The 22436-nt window shown below is 37.1% G+C and overlaps 1 protein-coding gene across 5 annotated transcripts in view; it reads right to left on the minus strand.

Annotated features, from left to right (window-relative positions):
• Nucleotides 1–22436, minus strand: part of RNF13 (ring finger protein 13) — a 163056-nt gene that overhangs the window by 112182 nt on the left and 28438 nt on the right. For all 5 annotated transcript variants that reach the window (XM_060638929.2, XM_060638931.2, XM_060638928.2 and 2 more), the window contains one exon: nucleotides 11036–11116. In XM_060638929.2, the coding sequence (XP_060494912.1) occupies nucleotides 11036–11116 (81 nt within the window). Of the gene's footprint in view, nucleotides 1–11035; nucleotides 11117–22436 lie in introns of those variants that run through there.

Below are 22436 nucleotides of genomic sequence, written 5' to 3' on the forward strand. Positions count from 1 at the left end.
GGTAGACATTAAAACATACACTGATGTTCACAGCAGCATTATCCATAATAACCAAAAAGCAAAAATGCCCAAATGTCCACTAACTGATGAAGAGATAAACAAAATGTGGTATAACCATACATTGGAATATTAGCTGCCATCAAAAGGAACTAAGTAATGATACATGCTATGATACAGATGAACTTTGAAGACATGCTAAGTGCAAGAAGCCAGAAACAAAAGGCTACATATTATAGATCCCATTTATAAATGAAATGTCAAGAATGGGCAACTCTTTAGAGAGTTTGGAGAAAATAAATTAACAATTGCCTAGGGCTGCAACTGGAGGGGTTGAAGAGAAATAGAGAATGACTGCTAAATGGGTATGGAGTTTCTCTTGGGGGTGATGAGAATGTTCTAAAATTCATTGTAGTAATAACTGCATAACTCTGAATATACTAAAAGCCACTGAAAGATACACTTCAAATGGGTGAATTGTATGGTATGTGAATTGTATCTCAATAAACTTGTTATTAAAAAAATATATGGGGCAGTGGGCTGGCTCAGTCTGAAGAGCATGACTCTTGATTGCAGGGCCATGAGTTTGAGCACCATGATGGGTGTAGGAATTACTTAAAAATAAATTAAGTAAACAAAAATGAACTATTGGGACCTCATCAAGATAAAAAGCTTCTCTACAGTGAAGGAAACAATCAGCAAAACTAAAAGGCAACCAATGGAATGTGAGAAGATACTTGCAAATGACATATCAGATAAAGGGTTAGTATCCAAAATCTACAAAGAACTTATCAAACTCAACACCCAAAAAACAAATAATCCAGTGAAGAAATGGGCAAAAGACAGGAAAAGACACTTCTCAAAGGAGACATCCAGACGGCCAACCGACACATGAAAAAATGCTCCACATCACTCATCATCAGGAAAATACAAATCAAAACCACAATGAGATACCACCTCACACCTGTCAGAATGGCTAACATTAACAACTCAGGCAACCACAGATGTTGATGAGGATTGGGAGAAAGAGGATCTCTTTTGCCTTGCTGATAGGAAGGCAAACTGGTGCATCCACTCTGGAAAACAGTATGGAGCTTCCTCAAAAAATTAAAACTAGAACTACCCTATGACCCGGCAATTGCACTACTAGGAATTTATCCAAGGGATACAAGTACACTGTTTCAAAGGGGCACATGCACCCCAATGTTTATAGCAGCACTATCAACAATAGCCAAAGTATAGGAAGAGCCCAAATGTCCATCGACGAATAAATGGATAAAGAAGATGTGGTGTATATACACATATACACACATGTGTAAACCTGTTTACACATATATGTGGTGTATATACAAGGGAGTATTACTCAGCAATCAAAAAGCATGAAATCTTGTCATGTGCAATTACGTGGATGGAACTCGAGGGTATTATGCTAACCAAAATTAGAGAAAGACAAATATCATATGACTTCACTCATATGAGTAATTTAAGATACAAAACAGATGAACATAAGGGAAAGGAAGCAAAAATAATATGAAAACAGGGAGGGGGACAAAACATAAGAGACTTTTAAATATACAGAACAGAGGGTTGCTGGAGGGGTTGTGGTTGACGGGTTGGGCTACATGAGTAAGGGGCATTAAGGAATCTACTCCTGAAATCATTGTTGCACTACATGCTAACTAACTTGAATGTAAATTTAAAAATACATTAATTAATTAAAAAAACTTTTAAAAACTGAGGACATAAAGCTAGTCAATGAACTAGATGGTTTTTAGTAGGACTTAAGGTTGTATCTTAAATATTCCTGTTTTTACTATTAGTGTTGTTTATTAAATTCTTACCAAAAAAAAATAGTATCTGTATTGCCTAATACAAGGTCATCTAGAAACACATGTTTCATGAATGCTCTTGAAGGGGATCACCTCTTTGCACAGGCTCCAGCCCACTGTGACTAGTAAGTACTATTTTTACAGACAACAAGAAAACATGTTTTTATCTTATGGAGATGCTTTTTTGTTTTTCTTTTTCTCTTTTGTTTCCTAGATCACATTGGGTAAGTGGAAATATATTCCAAATGCCTATATGATCACCTCTTGATTTTAGAATATGGACTGTTCCAACTAAATATAATTTATCTTGTTAAACATCTGTACCTTTCTTTACATGATCAAAATAAGATTTGATTGCAGACAGAATTTCACTTTTGTAGGTAAATTAACAAGTACCTTCTCCCTAAATTCACTACTTCAAACTAATCTGCAGGCATAATAGCTTACTAATGACCTTGTCATTAAAAGGGGGGGCGGGGGGGGGGGGCCTGGGGAAGGGCAATAAATCATGGTGTCTAGGACAAAGCTAGGAAATGAGATCAACAATTCCCTTTTCACTCAAATTGATGTTGAAAGAGTTAAATAAAGAGATATTGTAACAGATCTATTTATAATCCTTTGGTTTTTCTATATCAAATCTAATTCCTAAAAATAACATAACTGATAAAAATTTAAAGATTGTTGCCTTGAGTTTTACTTAACACAGAAGTAGTTGTTTGTCAGGATTTTTATTTTCTGATATCCAAGCTCTATGAAGAAAGGCCATCTGTTATGTGTTTCCCATTCAGCACACTTATAATGCTTCACTCCATAGACCATATCTTGACATTTTATTTAAAAAACAAAATGACTGTGCCCTCTGGTGGACAAGGCCTTTTAGTAAATATGTTATACACCACACCACCATTATAATCACATCATTGTCATGCTTAAGAAAAAAATCCAGTCACACATTATCACTCCACTCTAAACACCAAACCAACAGAGTAGAAAATCAAAAGCTCAGTCTGTGGTATACTTGTAGGATTTGTTACATCCAACAAGATTGTTGCTCTAAAAACAAAAGGAATTCTAAGTGGACTGAGCTTACGTTGGGAACACATATCCTCTAAAATCACCTCCTAAACTGACAAATGGTCAACACAAGCCAGTAAGGAATATTTATTCACATTTTATACTCTGTAGTACTTGACAGATCCTCTAAAAACATAAGGGCTTTAAACATGTTAATCACTTACATAACTCTTAACAAAATCTTTAACAGCAAAAGAGTTCAGAAACAAATACAGAAAGTAAATCTGTGAAAATTTAAGAGGCAGCAGAGAAATTCTTTAGTTTTGTGAACAAAAGTGAATCCTGACTAAAAAGAATTCTTTGGTAATGAAGCAAAAAACATATTGTTTTCTGTTTTTGTTTTTTGAAACAAACAGACCTTCAAGCATTCATTACTCATCACATCATTTGCCATTTGCAATTTGTCATAACTCAGTCACAGTTGAGCATAATCTGGTTAACTGAAGTTGAATACAAACTAGTTATCAATCTAATTAAGAGGGCCAGAACTCAAAATTGCTGATGGAAATGGTCAGATCCCAGCTACAGAAATTATTTCAGTATTAAGTATTCAAAGAGAATGACTGGCAAAAAGGGATAATGCAGGTAAACATAAAATAGAACAGTACAAAGTAATAAGGGTATTAGTACTAGTAATTAGTTTTTCTGTTAATTTCAAAGACAATGATTACAGATTCATTTATAAAAGAAATGAGAAATATATTGAATGTGGAAAAAATTAATTATTTCACTATGGCAAATTATCATTGAGATAAGAAGTGGAATATTACCAAATTCCCCAGAGTGGTCAGACATTCTTGTATACCAGCAGTATATAAGACTACCTGTTTCTCAAATCCTTGCTGGCCATTGATATTGTTACACTCTTTATTTTCACTAATCTCATGAGTGTGAAATGGCATCTAGTTGTAATATACACAAGGAGGGATTTTTAGAGATATAATAGCAAAAAAAAAATTGACATTTTATGTATCTACCAATAAAATAATGAAAAAATTATGGCATATTCATAAAATGAAGTATTATGCAACAGTTAAAATGAATGCAGACAGTATAATACAGATAAACTGCAAATATAGTGTTGGGTGAAAAAAAAGCAAGTTTAAAAGCCACAGCAAACAAACTTTAAAACCAGGTGCAACAATGTTTATAGATTCATATAGAAGGTGAAAAATGTTTTATAACATAAATGGGAAAGATATAAATTTCAGGATAATGATTATCTGTGAGGAGGAAGATGAGGGAATGAAATTTGGAAGGATAAAAAATGCTTTGGGCGCCTAGATGGCTCAGTCAGTTAAGCATCCGACTCAATTTTGGCTCAGGTCATATCTCATGGTTCATGAGTTTGAGCCCCACATAGGGGCTCTGTGCTGACAGTGAGGAGCCTGCTTGGGATCCTATCTCTCCCTCTCTCTCTGCCCCTCCCCCACTCGTATTCTCTCTCTCTCTCTCTCTCTCTCTCTCTCTCTCTCTCTCTGTCTCTCTCTCTCTCTAAGTAAATAAACATTTTTTAAAAATGTTTCAATGGCACTGGTAACATTTTATTTCTTCTTAAAAACCCAAATTACTAACATCTAGGTGGTAGGTATATAGGATGTTCTATTATTCCCCTACTCTATCCTCTGTTTGAAATATTTCATAATTTTGGGCAGCCTGGGTGGCTCAGTTGGTTAAGTACCGACTTCGGCTCAGGCGATGATCTTCCGGTTCGTGGGTTTGAGCCCCACGTCGGGCTCTGTGCTGACAGCTCAGAGCCTGGAGCCTGCTTCCCATTCTGTGTCTCCCTCTCTCTGTGTCCCTTCCCCGTTTGTGCTCTCTCTCTTCTCTCTCTCTCTTAAAAATAAATACGTTTAAAAAAATTTTTAAATAAAAGAAATATTTCATAATTTTTAATAAGTGAAAGCAACCTAAACACAATGACAGCCAATGATAGAGGATCGGTTACATTATGGTATAATTCAAGTATTGTAAAAAAAAAAACAAAAAACTATGATGACATGAATGCATATATATTTACATGAAAAGATATCCATGATACTGGATATGCCATGATATTGCCAAATTTTAAGAAGACACAAAATAGCATATACAAACATATTTTTAAAATGGAGGAATAAGAGTGTCTATAGGAAATTCACACAGTTATACCCAAGTCTACCACTGCAATCTCTTTGTTGTAGAATTATATGATTTTCATATTCTTCTTTATACATGTCCTATAGTCTCTCAATTTTTATGGTGAGCATATATTGCTTATAATCAGAAAACTATTTTTTCATGGGAAGAAGAATAAAAATTTACTTTTACCATTTCAAATTGAGAACACTAGCAAGGAAATCTAGTGAAAACTACTAAGTGAACAAACAACACAGAAATCCAGTAATGAAAATAGGGAAGTTTGGGGAAATGTGCTGAGTTAGGAGACCAGACATCTTAGCCTTCTTTGACTTATAAAGTGGTAGGAAACTAAACAGGTCAGTGTGGATGGGCCCAAGGATGACAGAAGAGACTAGGGCCCAAACTGCAGAAGAAAAAGAGCCATGGTCCGATTTGGAGTATTCTACACAAGATGGGAGGAATATGTGTAAACTTTCCATGCTTTCCTTCAGGCTCGCCTCCCCTTCACTCTCTCCACGCTTCTTTTCCAAGTGATTAACTGTCATGATGAAATAATTCTTCACTATTTTCCACATCTTAATGAGATGCTCTGTTCCCTGATAAAGTTAATAAATGAATGAGCAATCATTACCTTAGAAATTAATAGGAAAAGTTTTATTTTAAAAGCTCAAAATTCACTGAAGAAGTGCTCTTTTTGTACATTTGTGCATTTGAGAAATGTCTTTAGATTTTACAATTCCTATTTTGTGTATAAACTGGTATGGTTTTACTTCTTATTTTGATGTGTCATTTCCTTATTTATCCTTTGAAAAGAGAACTCTGACCTTTGTTTCAGTCTACAAATTGAAGGTGATATTGTGACAGTTAACAAGTTCCTGGGAGCTAGGAAGCCACGTATATCCAGCCTTAGCAAGACTTCTTCATATCACAAAACTAGCCAGTGTTCTGGGAGGGAAAATAGAGTAAGTAGCTATTAAGCATCTTCCCTACAAAGAAAGCAAAGGAGGCATCACAAATAAGGCATCCGAGCAACCACATTTCCTTGCAATGTTTGCATTTTCCTTCACTAGAGAAAAAACAAAATCTCTCTTCTAATCTCAAGCCTTTGTATTAAACAAAATCATTTCTTACAAAAGAATCTCGAAGTTAACCAGTAAATTTTCAAACAGTCTAGTTTGTGGGAAATTAACTAGTGATAACATAGGGTGCCAATTTAAGAATAATTATCAGGAGAAATAAATCATATGTCATATAAGGAAAACCCTTTATTTTGTACCTTTGTTCCCAATACCGGGAATGATACAGTCAAGGACAAATTTGCATTCCAAGACCTTCATCGTCTAGGTCTTCTCCTCATAACACGAAGAACATACACTAAGTACTAGATTACAATACCGTATACAATGATCATAGTATATGTAGCCCAAAAGGTAATATGCTGAAATTAAGATTTGCCATTGATAGCTATACTCAAAAAATCAGATGCTAGGCTTACTGATTAAGGCTTCCTTAAAGATAAATCTTGTTTTGAATTTTTTAGTAATCGTCATTATCTCCTCTACTTATGAAGTCACTTCTTAAAAGTATAGCAGTAAGAAACCTAGAAAAGTTTGATCCTTCTGAGACTGGCCTTCAATATGTAACTAAATTACTCCAACTGTATTGATAATAAACTGGAGTCTAGCAAGACAGCTTGCTAGCATGACAAATCAATACATAAAACCTTGACTATTCAACAATGCTCTAATAGTTGGTTATTCATATTCAAAAGATAAAAATAGAGGCCTATCTTACAGTACACCACCAAATAATTCTGGGTAAAGACCTCATGAGCATGGAGTGGAGAGCATGGGGAAACTATAAATTTTTGGAGTAACAGAAGAAGTCTAATGGGAACTATCAGTAATGAATTCTTAGTGAATGTCTAACTCTGGACAATGACCACGCCATACAGTATTTCATTGCCAGATCTCCTACAAGATATTTAGATTTAAGGGAACATATTGATGCCATATATCTTCTCCTCAGATCTGAGGCACAGCCACAGGGTCTTTAAACATTAAAAAAAAAAGTTAAAAAAATTTAAAAAGTACCTGCCAAAACAGCCAATCAAACTCTGTAACTGAAAACACAGAGCTTCCCCCAGGGAAAAATATCAAACCCTTTTTTAAAACTACAATACTAACACGCCATATCTTAATCCAAGATTCTCATTTTTACATTAAAACTCAAATTTCTTTGGATTTCTGATTTTTATATACTTGAATATTTTTTTGAATGTCAGAGGGGGATAGAAAAGCCTCTAAACACCATTTGCTTACTATTGGCATATACAGCAATGGAATGTAAACATACAATTTCAACTGACATGTGTTACATTATAAATATCTGATCTCTTATAAATAATAGAATCCAAGAATATCATAAAACCTACAGAATATAGAATATATGCCCACCAAAACTATCCCACCTAAAAGTGGGAGCAAAGTTTAAAAGTAAAATATTTCTCAGCCACATCTCTTAATAACTATATTGTGCTTTTAAATTAACTTGCTTATACTTTTAACACATTTGATTGGTTTTACAGACATTTCACTACAGCGAGCTATCCCCATTTCATCACCATCAAGTCCTCCTTGTAAACAATAATAGCCTATCATTTGTTAATTCTGATTCTGAGCAATGTCAAGCCAGCCATGCAAATATAAAAGATGTCCATAATGATCCAACAATTTGTTAGAACATTCTCTCTTTATTGCCACTTCCTGGGCTTGCCCTATATTGTCACAATGCAAAAAGTAGGCAGGTATTTAACACTACTCTTTCTTTGACAGTGAATATACAATTTTGTCAAAGTATCTTTTAAATGTAAACTGAATTTACAATAGCAGAGTAATAGAGGAGCACCAAAAAGACTATGGTTATCAGGAGTTAATGGAACTCTTTAAACAAGCTTACTAAGAAGAAAGACTCTTCAGTGAAAGGATCGCCCGACTCCTTAGGCTGAATGAAAGAAAGGATGCCAGCTCAAAATCATTGGTAAGCAGAGAAATGCAAATTACAACAAAATAATACTTTTTGCCCATCAGATTGGAAAGGTTAAAAAGACTGGTAATATCCAGTGTGCAAAAGGGTTTAGAAAAATGGATATTCTCTGGGGCACTTGGGTGGCTCAGTTGGTTACGCATCCAACTCTTGGTTTTGGCTCAGGTCATGATCTCACGGTTTGTAAGATCAAGGCCCTTAGTCAGGCTCTGAAGCGACAGCGCAAAGCCCTGCTTGGGATTCTCTCTCTCCTCTCTCTCTGCCCCTCCTCCCTCCCCGCCTGGCCACCACCACAGGCACATTCTCTCTCTCTCTCTCAAAATAAATAAATAAACTTTTAAAAAATTGAGTATTCTCATGCAGTGTTAATAGGAATAAATTAGTACAGCCTTTTGGAAACGAAATTTATTTTATCTATGAAAATTTCAGATGAACACACCCAGGGACTCCTCAATTATACTTCTAAACCTCTATCCTAGAGAAATAATTTAATTTTGGATAAGAAACCAAAATATCTGTCCATGGGAAATGGCTAATAAATTATGGTCCTTCATATTACAGAATACCATGCAGTGCTTACGAGGAACATGCTAGATCTATAGGTAAAGCTGTGAAAAAATCTCTTAGACATCAAATGCTAAGTGTGGGGAGGTGGGGAAATCAAATTTCAGAGTTAACACTATAGTGGAGATCTGTCATTCATAGTGCCCCAAATTTTCTGAAACCACTTTCTCCATACGATGAATTCTACCTTCCCAAAGTAGACTAAAACAACAAAAATAAAAACAATAACAAAAACTATAAACCGTATTACCCAGCATCCATCATAGCTAGTATTTCACTTAAAGTACGTGGCTAGTAACTATGTGGCCTACAGGCAAATAGAACAATCAAGGTGTAAGATTTGAGAAAGAGCCTGGCAAAGGATATTTCTTTAGCTTGGGTGGCATGGCAGTGGAGGCAGGATGTTTTGAAGTAAGACCACAGAGGCATACTGATGGGAGAAAAGGTGATGTGCTTTGGGGGTCAGTGGCTGCATCAATCCTTTATCAAGCCATTTTTACAAGGAGGTTCTGTGTTTTGTTCCTGACAATTTGGAAACTGCTTCTCCAGGATATGATACTCTGGACATCTTTAGCTAGAGTTGATTCCATTATAAAAATTAAGAAACCTTTCATATACACAAATGGTCATCACTTAAGAACTTCTTGAGTTCATAAATTTTGAACTAAAAAGCACCACATATTCAGAAAAAGATCTGAAGGTCTGTAAGATCACATAACACCCTGATGTTAACACTGAAGAGGGAAATGGGATTGATATGTATAGATGAGGAAGGGGTGATGGCAGGCTTTTCCTTTTTCCTCAATATACTTCTTTTCTGTTTAAATATTTTTACAGTAAGAAATAGTCCTACAATGCTGGGAGTTTGTTTTAATAACTTAAAATCTTCAAAAAACTAAAAACTAATATGCCCCTCCTAAAGGTGTCTGTCATCCTAAATGACAATAATAGTTTTATGGTACTTAAAAGTGGAATTTTAAGAGAGAACAACCTGAAAACATTCTGTGGTACATATATACACAATTTCATGTATTCTAACTTATATAACATAAAAGCCTCATATTATCTTGTAATGGGGAAGGACTTTCTAACCATAACCCCAGAGGTAGAAGGAAAGCATAGCAATTTTTAACTACATAAACAAAACTACTGAAACCTTAAAGTTAAAAGATGAAAGACAAACCAGAAAAAATGACCTAAAACACATATAGCAAATAATAGATTAATATTTCCAGTATATAAAGAATTCTTAGAAATCAGTAAGAATAGACATTTTGTTTGTTTGTTTTGAGAGAGAAAGAGAGAAAGGGGGAAGGGGCAGAGAGAGAAAGAGAATCCCAAGCAGGCTCCATAGTGCTGTCAGCGCCGTCTGATGCAGGGCTCAGTCTCACAACTATGAGATCATGGTCTGATCCGAAATCAAGAGTCAGATGCTTAACCAGCTGAGCCATCCAGGCGCCCCAGTAAGGATAGACATTTTAGTTTAAAAATGGGCAAAGAGCATTAACAGGGAATTCACTCTCTTATTCACATGCACGCATTCACACACACACACACGCATACATACACCACACACACACACACACACACACACACACACACACAGGGCAAAAGACATTAATATGTTCAATCTCATTAGATTTTTTTGTCAATTAACTAAAATTTGGTAATATTTAGTATTGAAGAGGGTATGGGGATAAAACACAGTATCAAACACTATTGGTGGGATTCTAAACTGTCCCAAACTTTCAAAAGGCAATCTGGAATATACAATAAAATTTTAAATGTGTTCCATAACAAAGCAATTCTACATTTGGAAATGTATCTTATGCAAATAAATAGACAAATACAAAAAAATGAAGACATTCACTATAGCACTGTTTATAATAGCAAAAACTGGACAACTTAAAAATCCACATGAAAAATTAAACAAATAAATGTTCAAAAATTCATAGTATTTCCTGATAATGCAAAACCTTCTAGCCACTGCAAATAAAAACATAGATCCTTCTCTAATACCATGAAATGATGTTCTAGATAGCAAATTAAGTCAAAAAGCCTGGAAACCAAGTAGCATGTTTCTATCAATGTTAAATACAGATTCATTATATAAGCAAACACTTACACAAATATATACACACACTTATATCTATAAACACACACACCCACCCACACTGGGCATATATCTTAGAAAACAGTTTAGAAATACATACCAAAATGTTAACAGTGGCTAGTTCAGAATGATTAAATTATCCAAAAAAGTGAATACTCTGAAACTTTACAATGAATATGTATGGGTTTTATGATAATAGTAAGAATATTTTCATTCTTTAAACAAATAATGAGCAACAAAAATCACCTTACTAAATACCTTGTGCTTTTACCATATATTACTATTTTCTTACCTTTAAACCTTCAGCTGGAAGTCTATAACCAAATCTTGCTGGAAGGTCATCAAATGTCTGAGATGCATTTTCAAAATTATACTAAATATAAAATTAAAAACAATCAAGTTACAACCAAGTTACACATAACACTAAAAACAAAAAGGTTATTTAAGTTGTCATTTCCACAATTTGATCCACTAACGCAGCTTAACACAATTAAATCAATTTTGTAAACATACATTCACTAAAATAGCAAGGAATATACACAATTTACTACATATACAACTGCATAAATTAGATTCTAATTTCACATAATTATTAAACAGCAGCAATTCTATAACATTAAACCACTCACTACCTCCTGAGTTTTTCCCACAATTTCCTAGCAAGGAATTTTCTTTATTTCTTTTTTTAATGTTTATTTATTTTTGACAGAGAGAGCAGGAGTGAAGGAGATGCAGAGACAGAGGAGGACAGAGGATCTGAAGCTGTCTTTCCCCTGACAGCAGAGCCCGATGTGGGGTTTGAACTCACAAACCATGAGATCATGACCTGAGCCAAAGTCAGACACTCAACTGACTGAGCTACCCAGGAGCCCCCACTCCCAGCAAGGAATTTTCTAAACAGATTATTTTCCTGCAAGAGTTCCATCTGACTTTCTCTAAAGGGTCTCATTTAATAGAAGAGATATACAGGATATCTGGCTCTAGCTTACGAAAGATGCCTTTTCCCCAGAGAAAAAAGAAGCATCAAATCATTTTTAAGAAATTATCATTTCGGAGGAGTTAGAATGGCAGAGAAGTATAGGGACCTGGATTTCCCTCATCCCTCAAACACTGCTGTTTTGAGGTCAGAACACTTGGAGCACCCACGAAATCAGCTTGCAAAGGGACACAAAAACCTCCACAGGTGGAGGGACACAGCTTAGCAGAACTGAGATGCATGTATGTGAATTGGGGGAGATAAAACGGTGGCATAGACACAGAGTGGGGGAAACCCTTCTGTGGAGAGACAAAAGGGAAAGAAAAAGAGGCTGTGGAAGTCCGGTATTGGAAGTCCCCCTCCAGACCACAGATCAGGGAACAAGAAATAGGGAGAGTGCCAGTTTGCACTTCATAAACAGTCTTAGGAGCTGAAGACTGGAATTTTCAAAAGTGTGGGACTTTCTCTGGACTGGAGCCACTGCCATATGTGGGCACCGGGGGAGGAGGGGAGCCAGCCCCAGGCATGGTAGGATCTCAGGGGGCACTGGGAGAGAACAGTCCCCTTCCTCGAGTACTGTGGGAGGAGGATATGTTGCCCCTCCAAGGACAACAACCCTGCAGGTGCCAGCCAGAGGCCCTTTGTTGACTGGGCAGAGTGGCACTACCCCAGAACCAGGTTTGCACAGAGTGGGATCCTTTAAAACATCCGGTTTTGAATCCTGGCAGAGTGCCTAGGAGACATGGGGGGACTGTGGTGCAGGGCAAGCTGACTGCTGACACTGCTCTGTGGGCATTGCCTGAACAGCGTGGTTTGAGATACCCAGTGCAGGGATGAGAGACTGGAGTGTCGCCATTTTTCTCCCCATCACCAACACAGTGGGGCCTCAGAGAACAGGACAGCCACCCCCTGTGAAGGTGGGACCGCTTACACCAAACCCCGCCCCTCCATGCCAGGCAACAGCTTATCTACTTGAGCAGGACTGACACCGAGTGAACCAGACTGCCTCTCCTCCAGATCAGCACAGCCACCAGTCCCAGGCACCAACAGACAACTGTCCTGCTGTTTTATGTGTTCTGGTCTTCTTTTTCCTCTTTTCTTTCCTTCTCTTCTTTTTTCCCTTCTTTTTCTTTCTACCCTCTTTTTTTTTCCCCCTTTGGAATCAGGCTCATAGTTTCTGATTTGATTTTTGGTCAATTCTTATTATACATATTTCTTTCTTTCATTCTTTCTTCTTTCTCTGTTCTGGTTTGTTGTTGTTGTTGTTGTTGTTGTTGTTGTTGTTTAATCAAGCAGTTTTACTCTACTCTCTTTACACCTTTTCTGTATCTCCTTCTTTATTTTCCTCTCTCTCTGGATTAAGCCTTATAGTTAGTTTCTTTGATTCTCTGCCTGGTCTTTTTTTTTTTTTTTTTTTTTTTTTAACCCACCCCTTTCATTTTCCTCTTTGTTTAGGATAAGGTTCACCAACCCCCCCCCCCAACCTTTCCTTTTTTTCAAGGTTACTTCAATGAACAAATCAAAGCACACCTGGTAGAAGGTCCAAATGATCCACTACTAAGAGCAGTGGGATAGAGCAGCCAAATACACAACAACAGAGGGCTACCCGAAGTGCCAGGCCCTGGACAGGGTATGACTTCTTTTTAATATAGTAGTACTCGCAGGTGCAGGTCATACAACAAGCTATCAAAATGTAAACGACAAAATGACGAACCAGAAGAATTCTCCTCAAAAGAAATTTCAGGAAGAAATGACAGCCAGAGAATTGCTCAAAACAGATATAAATAATATATCTGAACAAGAATTTAGAATAACAGTCATAAGACTAATAGTTAGCTGGGCTTGAAAAAAGCATACAGGACAGCTTAGAATCTATTGCTGCAGAGATCAAAGACCTAATAGTCATGATGAATTAAGAAATGCTGTAAATGAGATGCAAATAAACTAGATGCAGTAACAACAAGGATGGAAGAAGCAGAGGAGAGAATAGGTGAAATAGAAGATAAAATTCTAGAAAATGATGAAGCTGAAAAAAAGAGGGAAAGGAAATTACTAGACCATGAAGGGAGAATTAGAGCTCTAAGTGATTCAATGAAACAAAGTAATATCCTCATCATAGGAGTTCCAGAAAAAGAGAGAGACAAAGGGCCAGAAGGTTTATCTGAACAAATTACAACTGAGAAATTCCCTAATTTGGGAAAGGAAACAGGCATCTAAGTCCAAGAGGCACAGAGAACTTCCTTCAAAATCAACAAAAACATGTCAAACCATGACATAGCAGAGTGAAACTGACAAAATACAAAGAGAATTCTGAAAGCAGCTAGGGACAGACAGGCCTTAACCTACAAGGTAGACACATAAGGGTAGTAGCAAAGATGTCCACTGAAACTTGGCAGGCCAGAAGGGAGTGGCAGGAAATATTCAAAGTGCTGAAGAGGAGAAATATGCAGCCAAGAATCCTTTATCCAGCAAAGCTGTCATTCAGAATAGGAGAGATAAAGCCTTTCCCAGACAAACAAAAACTGAAGGAGTTCATGACCACTGAACCAGCCCTGCAGGAAATCCTAAGGGGGACTCTGTGAGTGTAAAGCAGCAAAAACTACAAAGGGCCAGAGACATCACCATATGCACAAAACCTATAGATAACACAATGACACTAAATTCATATCTTTCAATAATCACTTGAATGTAGATGGAATAAATAAATGACCCAGTCAAAAGACACAGGGTTTCAGAATGGATTAAAAAAACAAAAACAAAAACAAAAAATAAGATTCATCTATATGCTGCCTACAAGACTACAAGAGACGTATTTTACACCTGAGGACACCTGCAGATTGAAAGTGAGGGGATGGAGAACCATCTATCATGCTATTGGATGGTGAAAGAAAGCCAGAGTAGCCATACTTATGTCAAACAAACTACATTTTATGACAAAGACTGTAAAAAGAGATGAAGAAGGGCATTATATCATAATTAAGGGATCTATCCATCAAGAAGAGCTAACGATTGTAAACGTTCATACCCACAATGCGAGAGCAACCAAATATATAAATCAATTAATCACAAACATAAATAAGTATATAGATAATAATATCATTATTATAGGGGACTTTAATATTTCACTTACAACAATGGACAGATCATCTAGGCAGAAAATCAATAAGGAAACAACAGCTCTGAATGATACTTTGGACCAGATGGACTTAACAGATACATTCAGAATTCTTTATACAAAACAGAACACACATTCTTCTTGAATGCACATGGAACATTCTCCAAAAGAGATCACATACTGGGTCACAAAACAGCCCTCAACAAATAAAAAAGGACTGAGATCATACCATGCGTATTTTCAGATCACAACGCTATGAAACTTGAAATAAACCACAAGAAAAAATTTGGAAAGCTCCCATATATAGGGAGGTTAAAGAACATCCTACTAAAGAATAAATGGGTCAACCAGGAAATTAAAGAAGAAATTTAAAAATATATGGAAGCAAATGAAAATGAAAACACGACAGTCCAAATCCTTTGGGATGCAGCAAAGGCAGTCCTAAGAGGAAAATATATTGCAATTCAGGCCTATCTCAAGAAGCAAGAAAGGTCCCAAATACATAACCTAACCTCAAATCTAAAGAAACTAGAAAGCCAACAGCAAAGAAAGCCCAAAGCCAGCAGAAGAAGAGAAATAATAAAGATTAGAGCAGAAATAAACAATATAGAATCAAAAACAAAAAAAAAAACAAACAAAAAACAACAACAACAACCCAGGAGAACAGATCAATGAATCTAAGAGCTGGTTTTCTGAAAGAATAAACAAAATTGATAACCCCCTCGCCACACTTCTCAAAAAGGAGACAGAGGACCAAAACAGACAAAATCATGAATGAAAGAGAAGAGATCACAACCAACACCACAGAAATACAATTATTACAGAATACTACGAAAAATTATATGCCAACAAACTGGACAATCTGGAAGAAATGGACAAATTCCTAGACACCCATACCCTACCAAAACTCAAAAGGGAATAAATAGTAAATTTGAACAAATGCATAACCAGTGAAGAAATTGAATTGCTTATCAAAAATCTCCCAACAAATAAGAGTCCTGGGCCAGATGGCTTCCCAGGGGAATTCTACCAGAAATTTAAAGCAGAGTTAATACATATTCTTCTCAAGCTTTTGCAAAAAATAGAAATGGAAGGAAAGCTTCCAGACACATTCTATGAAGCCAGCATTACCTTGATTCCCAAACCAGACAAAGACCCCACTAAAAAACAGAATTACAGGCCAATATCCCTGACAAACATAGATGCAAAAATTCTCAACAAGATACTAGCAAATCAAATTCAACAGTGTATTAAAAGAATTATTCATCACAATCAAGTGGGATTCATTCCTGGGCTGTGGGGCTGGTTCAGTACTCACATATCAATCAACATGATACATCACATTAATACAAGAAAGGACAAGAACCACATGATCCCGTCAATATATGTAGAAAAAGCATTTGACAAAATACAGCATCCTTTCTTAACAAAAACCCTCAAGAAAGTCAGGATAGAAGGAACATACCTTAACATCATAAAAGCCATATATGAAAGGCCCATAGCTAATATCATCCTCAACGGGGAAAAACTGAGAGCTACCCCCTTAGATCAAGAACACGACAGGGATGTCCACTCTCACCACTGCTGTTTAATAGTGTTGGAAGTCCCACCTCAGCAATCAGACAGTAAAATGAAATAAAAGGCATCCAAATTGGCAAAGAAGTCAAACTTTTACTCTTCGCAGATGACATGATACTCTACATGGAAAACCCAAGACTCCACCAAAAAAACTGTTAGAACTGATACATGAATTCAGCAAAGTCATAGGATATAAAATCAATATACAGAAATCGGTTGTATTTCTTTACACCAAGAATGAAACAACAGAAAAAGATATCAAGGAATCGACCCCTTTTACAGTTGCACCAAGAACCATAAAATACTTAGGAATAAACCTAATCAAAGAGGTAAAAGATCTGTAAAAGATCCACATGTTTTCACTCATATGTGGAATTTGAGAAACTTAACAGAAGACCATAGGGGAAGGGAAGGAAAAGTAAGACACAAACAGAGAGGGAGGCAAACTATAAGAGACTTTTAAATACAGAGAACTAAGGATTGATGGGGGTGGGGGGTGGGGGGTTGGGGGACTAGAAAAATGGGTTTTGGGCATTGAGGAGGGCACTTGTCGGGATGAGCACTGGGTGCTGTACGTAAGTGATGAATCATGGGAATCTACTCCTGAAGCCAAGACTACACTATATGTTAGCTAATTTGACAATAAAAAAAAATATTTGCCTACCCTTATAGGTATAGGTTCCTACACTACAATATTTATTAGTTCTCTACCACAACAGAGAAAAACAAAGCAAGGTTTCTCTATAATTGTAGAAGATAATAGTAATGATGATTGTTAAATGAGTTTGTTGTGTTATTTAAGAATGTTTAATCTGCTATAGAGAAAACCAGAGAAACAAGGAAGATAGATGAAACTAGGCAAAGATAGTAAACAAGTAACTTTTGAAACACAGGCAATGCTTACCTGATGTATTAGAAGTTAAGACAGCTTTCTGTAAACAGTAGGCCAAAAATAGAAAAAAAAAAAAAAACAGAACACATTGTTTTGAATATAGGTAAAAAAGATGGAACAAAGTGAGATTGTTATGTATAGACAGCAAAGGACAGTGCGAAAGGATCAAGCAAAACTTTATTGTGAATTTATTTATTTATTTATTGAGAGAGCGTGCACACACTCGCAAGCAGGCGAGGAGGCAGAGGAGGGGGGGGAGAGGGAGAGGGAGAGGGAGGGAGAGAGGGAGAGGGAGGGAGGGAGGGAGGGGGAGAGGGGGAGAGAGGGAGAGAGGGAGAGAGGGAGAGAGAGAGAGAGAGAGAGAGAGAGAGAGAGAAGCAGGATCCATGCTCAGAGTGCCGAGGCCAATGCAGGGTTCGATCACACAACTCTGGGATCATAATCTGAGACGAAATCCAGAGTCAGATGCTAAACTGACTGAGCCACCTAGGCGCCCCAGATCAAGCCAACTTTAAATGTTCACAAAGCATGGATTAGGTCACAAATGCAGACTGAGAGCTTTGCTCAATCAGTCATTGGTGATCCCCATTCTAGCCTAATGTGTCGTCTGCCAGAGACATGCAGAAAAACAGTTCTGTGGGTAAGAACAAGTTATAGCTACGTTCAGATGTAAATATCTCAAGTCTCTTCAATAAAGCAAACAAATTTTGGATCTGAACACCTTCCATCTGTCAATTCCCCTTGCTCACCCTCAACTCAGGTCCTGGTGACCACACCGTCACCAGAGAAAGTTGACGTAGCATAAAGACAGACTGGGTATGCTAATAACGGTTAATACAGGATTTGAGCTGTGTGGTTCTCGCATTTCGCTTGAATCTTATCCTGAGGGTCTTAACGTACCCATCTTCTACCTGTACTTCTCGTTGTATGTTTGTAGTTAATTCAATAAAATGTGTGATTCAAACATCTGTATTTGGTCACTGAACCTATCCATTACCGCTGGGATAGTCAGCCTGGCAGTATACTTGGAAGCCAACACTGTTTCAGGGTAATTTCCTACTGTAACAAGAATTCGTATTTGCAGAGTGCTCTATGGTTCACAAAGCGCTTTACAGTCACAAAGGGCTTTTATATCCATTACCACCATGTATCTTTTAATCTCTCAAGTAAGAAACCTCTCTTCAATTGATTTAAGTGTTGAACTTGAGAAAGTCACTTAACTCTTCCAAGACCAAAGACACTACTGTAAAATAAAGAAATTGATCTACATCAATATAGATAGACCAAAGAAAAAACACAAATGTGTGCAAGTAGTACTGTTTTGAAAAATGTACTTTTAAATCCAGGAAAGGAAAATCTACAACTGCAGTAAGCTTTTTATCTTATCACTTCCTATTATTAAGGAGTTTCACTCTTTTGGCTAAAATTTCAGAAATAAAATGTCTAGCTTGAGCAACAATACTTGTAACAATGGGACTTGGAATAAGTTTGGTCACTGAGTGAGATCCGTTTTGAAATTCATTTGACTTTCCTTAACAGCAAAATAAGGATTGTCCCACACTGCCTCTTATACTCACATTGTTTAAAAAGAAAACAATATTTCTATCATGAACAAAACAAAAACATCTTTAGCACAAAAGTGCTTTACTTTAGTATTGGAGGGTGGACTGCTGCTCATGAAATTAAAAAATGCTCACTGTGGGGGTGCCTGGGTGTGGCTCAGTCAGTTAAGTGTCTGACACTTCATTTCGGCTCAGGTCATGATCTTGTGGTTCATGAGATCAAGGCCCGAGTCAGGCTCTGAGCTAACACTGCAGAGCCTGCTTCAGATTCTCTCTCTCCCTCTTTCTCTGCCCCTCCCCTCCTTGTGTGCATGCATGCACACTTGCATACTCTCTTTCTCTCTCTCTCTCCCTCTCTCTCACAATATAAATGAATAAACATTAAAAAAAAAAAAAAAAAAAGAACGCTCACTGTTAAAATTTCTGAAGTAGAAAATAAAGTTACTCCTCTCTGGAATTCCATCTCCAGTTACTGCCATATATTAGTTTTAATCCACTTCTTTCAAAAAAATCTTTTCCTTAACCAATTCTTTCCTTCAACAGCAGGCTTAACAGATTTAATTCAATTTAAAAAGTTACAAATGTTAACAATTATTGAGCATTTAGGAGATCATGTTAAACACCTAACAGGTGTTCATTTATTTAATCCTTAAAAAATCTTTATAGGGGCGCCTGGGTGGCTTAGTCGGTTAAGCAGCCAACTTCGGCTCAGGTCATGATCTCACAGTCCGTGAGTTCAAGCCCCGTATCGGGCTCTGTGCTGACAGCTCAGAGCCTGGGGCCCGCTTCGGATTCTGTGTCTCCCTCTCTCTCTCTGACCCTCCCTCATTCATGCTTTGTCTCTCTCTGTCTCAAAAATAAATAAACATTAAAAAAAAAAAAAAGAAAAAAAAAACCTTATAAAGTAGGCCACTATTTTACCATCCTCATTTTACAGATTGGCCACAAAATGTTAACAAAAATTTGTTCTAGGGACACCTGGGTGGCTTAGTTGGTTGAGTGTCTGACTCTTGATTTGAGCTGGGGCATGATCCCAGGGTCATGGGATCAAGCATGTCACTGAGCGTGGAGCCTACTTTAGATTCTTTCTCTCTCTCCCTCTGATTCTCTCCACCGCTCATGCTTTCATTCTCTCTAAAAAAATAAAATAAAATTTAATTTAAACAAAAGAAAAGAACTTGCTCTAGTAAATCAGAAGAACCAGGATTCTCACCCAGGCAATCAGGTCCCAGAGTGCTGGCTCTTAACTCAGTGCCCCACACTGTGTCTCATACAGTCTCATTTCATAAGTAAATGGAGACTTAAGAGATATGAAGCTATTTGTCCAAGGTCATGCGACTACAGAGCGGCAGAACTGGATTTCAATTCAGTTTTCAAATCTGTTGCAGGAGCTCTTAACAACCATGCTATATAATCTGATACATTCAGACCACTAACCACTGGATGCTTCTCTCTTACTCTGCCCACTGACCCTCACAACTACCTACCAAGAAGTAAATTCTCTCTGACAAATAAATCCCTACAACAGAATCAAAAGGCAGACTGGGAGTAAACCAAAATCGGCTTGTTTGACTCTCTGAAACCACATTAAGATAGGTACTACTTTTCAGTAAGATCATGGCACAGCTCAAAGCTAACAAGTCACTTGTAGCCTATATACCTGAGAATAGTCCACATCGATCTGGTTATCTCTAAAGTGTAATGCCTCTGCCAAATCTAAAGCTCCATGTTTCTAGACACAAACCTACATAATTCATAACGTCACATTTCATTTTGGGTCAAAGAAGAGAGATATGATAAAAGATGATGAAGATGAATTGCTAACAGAAATAATAATCATTTAAAGTATCAGGGTGCCTAGGTGGCTCAGTCGATTACGTGTCTGACTCCTGATTTTGGCTCAGGTCATGATCTCACGGTTCATGAGATGGGAGTCCCACATCAGGCTCTGCCCTGTTAGTGCAGAGCCTGCTTGGGATTCTCTTTCTCTTTCTCTCTCTCTCTCTCTCTCTCTCTCTCTCTCTCTCTCCCCCTTCCCCACCCACAAGCGCACACCCACTCTCTCTCAAATAAACTTTAAAAAATCAAGTCCCAAGGAATAAATGTTATTAAAAGAAAATATGAAAAAATTAAATCTCCAAGGAAAGTTAGTAATCAGTTCAAACATTTATTGAATTCCTACTACATATTACTCTCACTCGGCACCAGAAACAAAGTATAGTAAGACACAGTTCTGTCTTCCAGGTACTCACAATCTAGGGGACTTACTGAGTAGTCAGCAACACACTATAGTAGCATCTCCATATTCTCTTAGAACTCTAACCAGCTGGACAAATACTGTTGTCAGGGAAGTAACAAATGGTAGAATTCAACCACCAAAAATAAAATCATCTGAATTTTATCTTTTCAAAAGGAGCATACTAATACCAGCCCAAAATGGACCAATCTGATGTCCAACTTCTTTAAATCTCCACTCAGATTTCACGATGCTCTTATTCACGTAAAAGGAAAAGCTAACATTTTCTTGCTCTTGACTCATTTCCTTTTGATGCTTGTGTTACTGATCTAGTTCCTCTGCCTTGATATTTAGTTCCTCTTTTTACTAGTTACTGCCTTCACAATCTACTCCCCTCCAGCTATTTCTGCATGGTCAGCCTTCTATCCTTTGGTGTCAGCATAATGACCAGATTTAAGTCCCATTCTGATGGTTCCTTCCCTAGATGATATCAACATACATTTCACATTTACCTGCCTGAAACACACGGAATACTGCTGGCAAGCACTAATTGTTCTTCTATACCTAATATTTTATTTTGTCTCTCCATTAACAAAAAAGCAAACACCTTGGGCCATCTCATATACTGCTCGAGGAAGTAAGTGAAGGATGAGGAGAATGATTATATAATGAAGATAAAAAAGATAAAGCATTTACTGTGTGTCTGATACTGTTCTAAGTAGTTTACCTTATCTAATCATCATTACAACATACCAGTTTACAAATAAAGAAACAGAAGCACTTACAGTGGCTAAATAATTTGATTAAGATCACACAGCTGGTTAAGTTCCCAGAGCAGTCCACCGAAGCTCCTTTAACCCATCACATAGCTAAACCATAAAATAACAATCCACTTCAGGTAAAAAGGAAAGAAGGGAGTTAAAGGAGTGGCAGATATTACAAAAAACAGAGGAAGGGGAGGGGAGAATATAAAAGAAATCAAAGGAGAAAAGCCAGACATGGAGAACTTCATTCCCTATCAGTCCATAAATCTACTTCACTTCAAAAGTCATCCCAAGACTATTCCAAGGACTCTGGGGACCAAGTTAGAGGGAAATTTGCATATCAATGGACTCCTAGTCCTTCAAGGTTCCACTTCTACTCCATCTAGACTATTCCAGAAAAATCTAATCAACCAGTTCCTTACTAAAGAGGGTAACAGTGAGAAATCTCATAGGGATTTGAGTTGCTATGCTTCAAAAGTTGTGATACAGAAACCAGTCTGGCTCTCCCAAATTCCACAATGATCCTCAACACTTCCACAAGTACCACAGTATACAGAAACATGGCTGAGC

The sequence above is a fragment of the Panthera onca genome, chromosome C2, assembly GCF_046562875.1.
Source record: "Panthera onca isolate mPanOnc1 chromosome C2, mPanOnc1 haplotype 2, whole genome shotgun sequence".
In the NCBI taxonomy this organism is placed as follows: Eukaryota; Metazoa; Chordata; class Mammalia; order Carnivora; family Felidae; genus Panthera; species Panthera onca.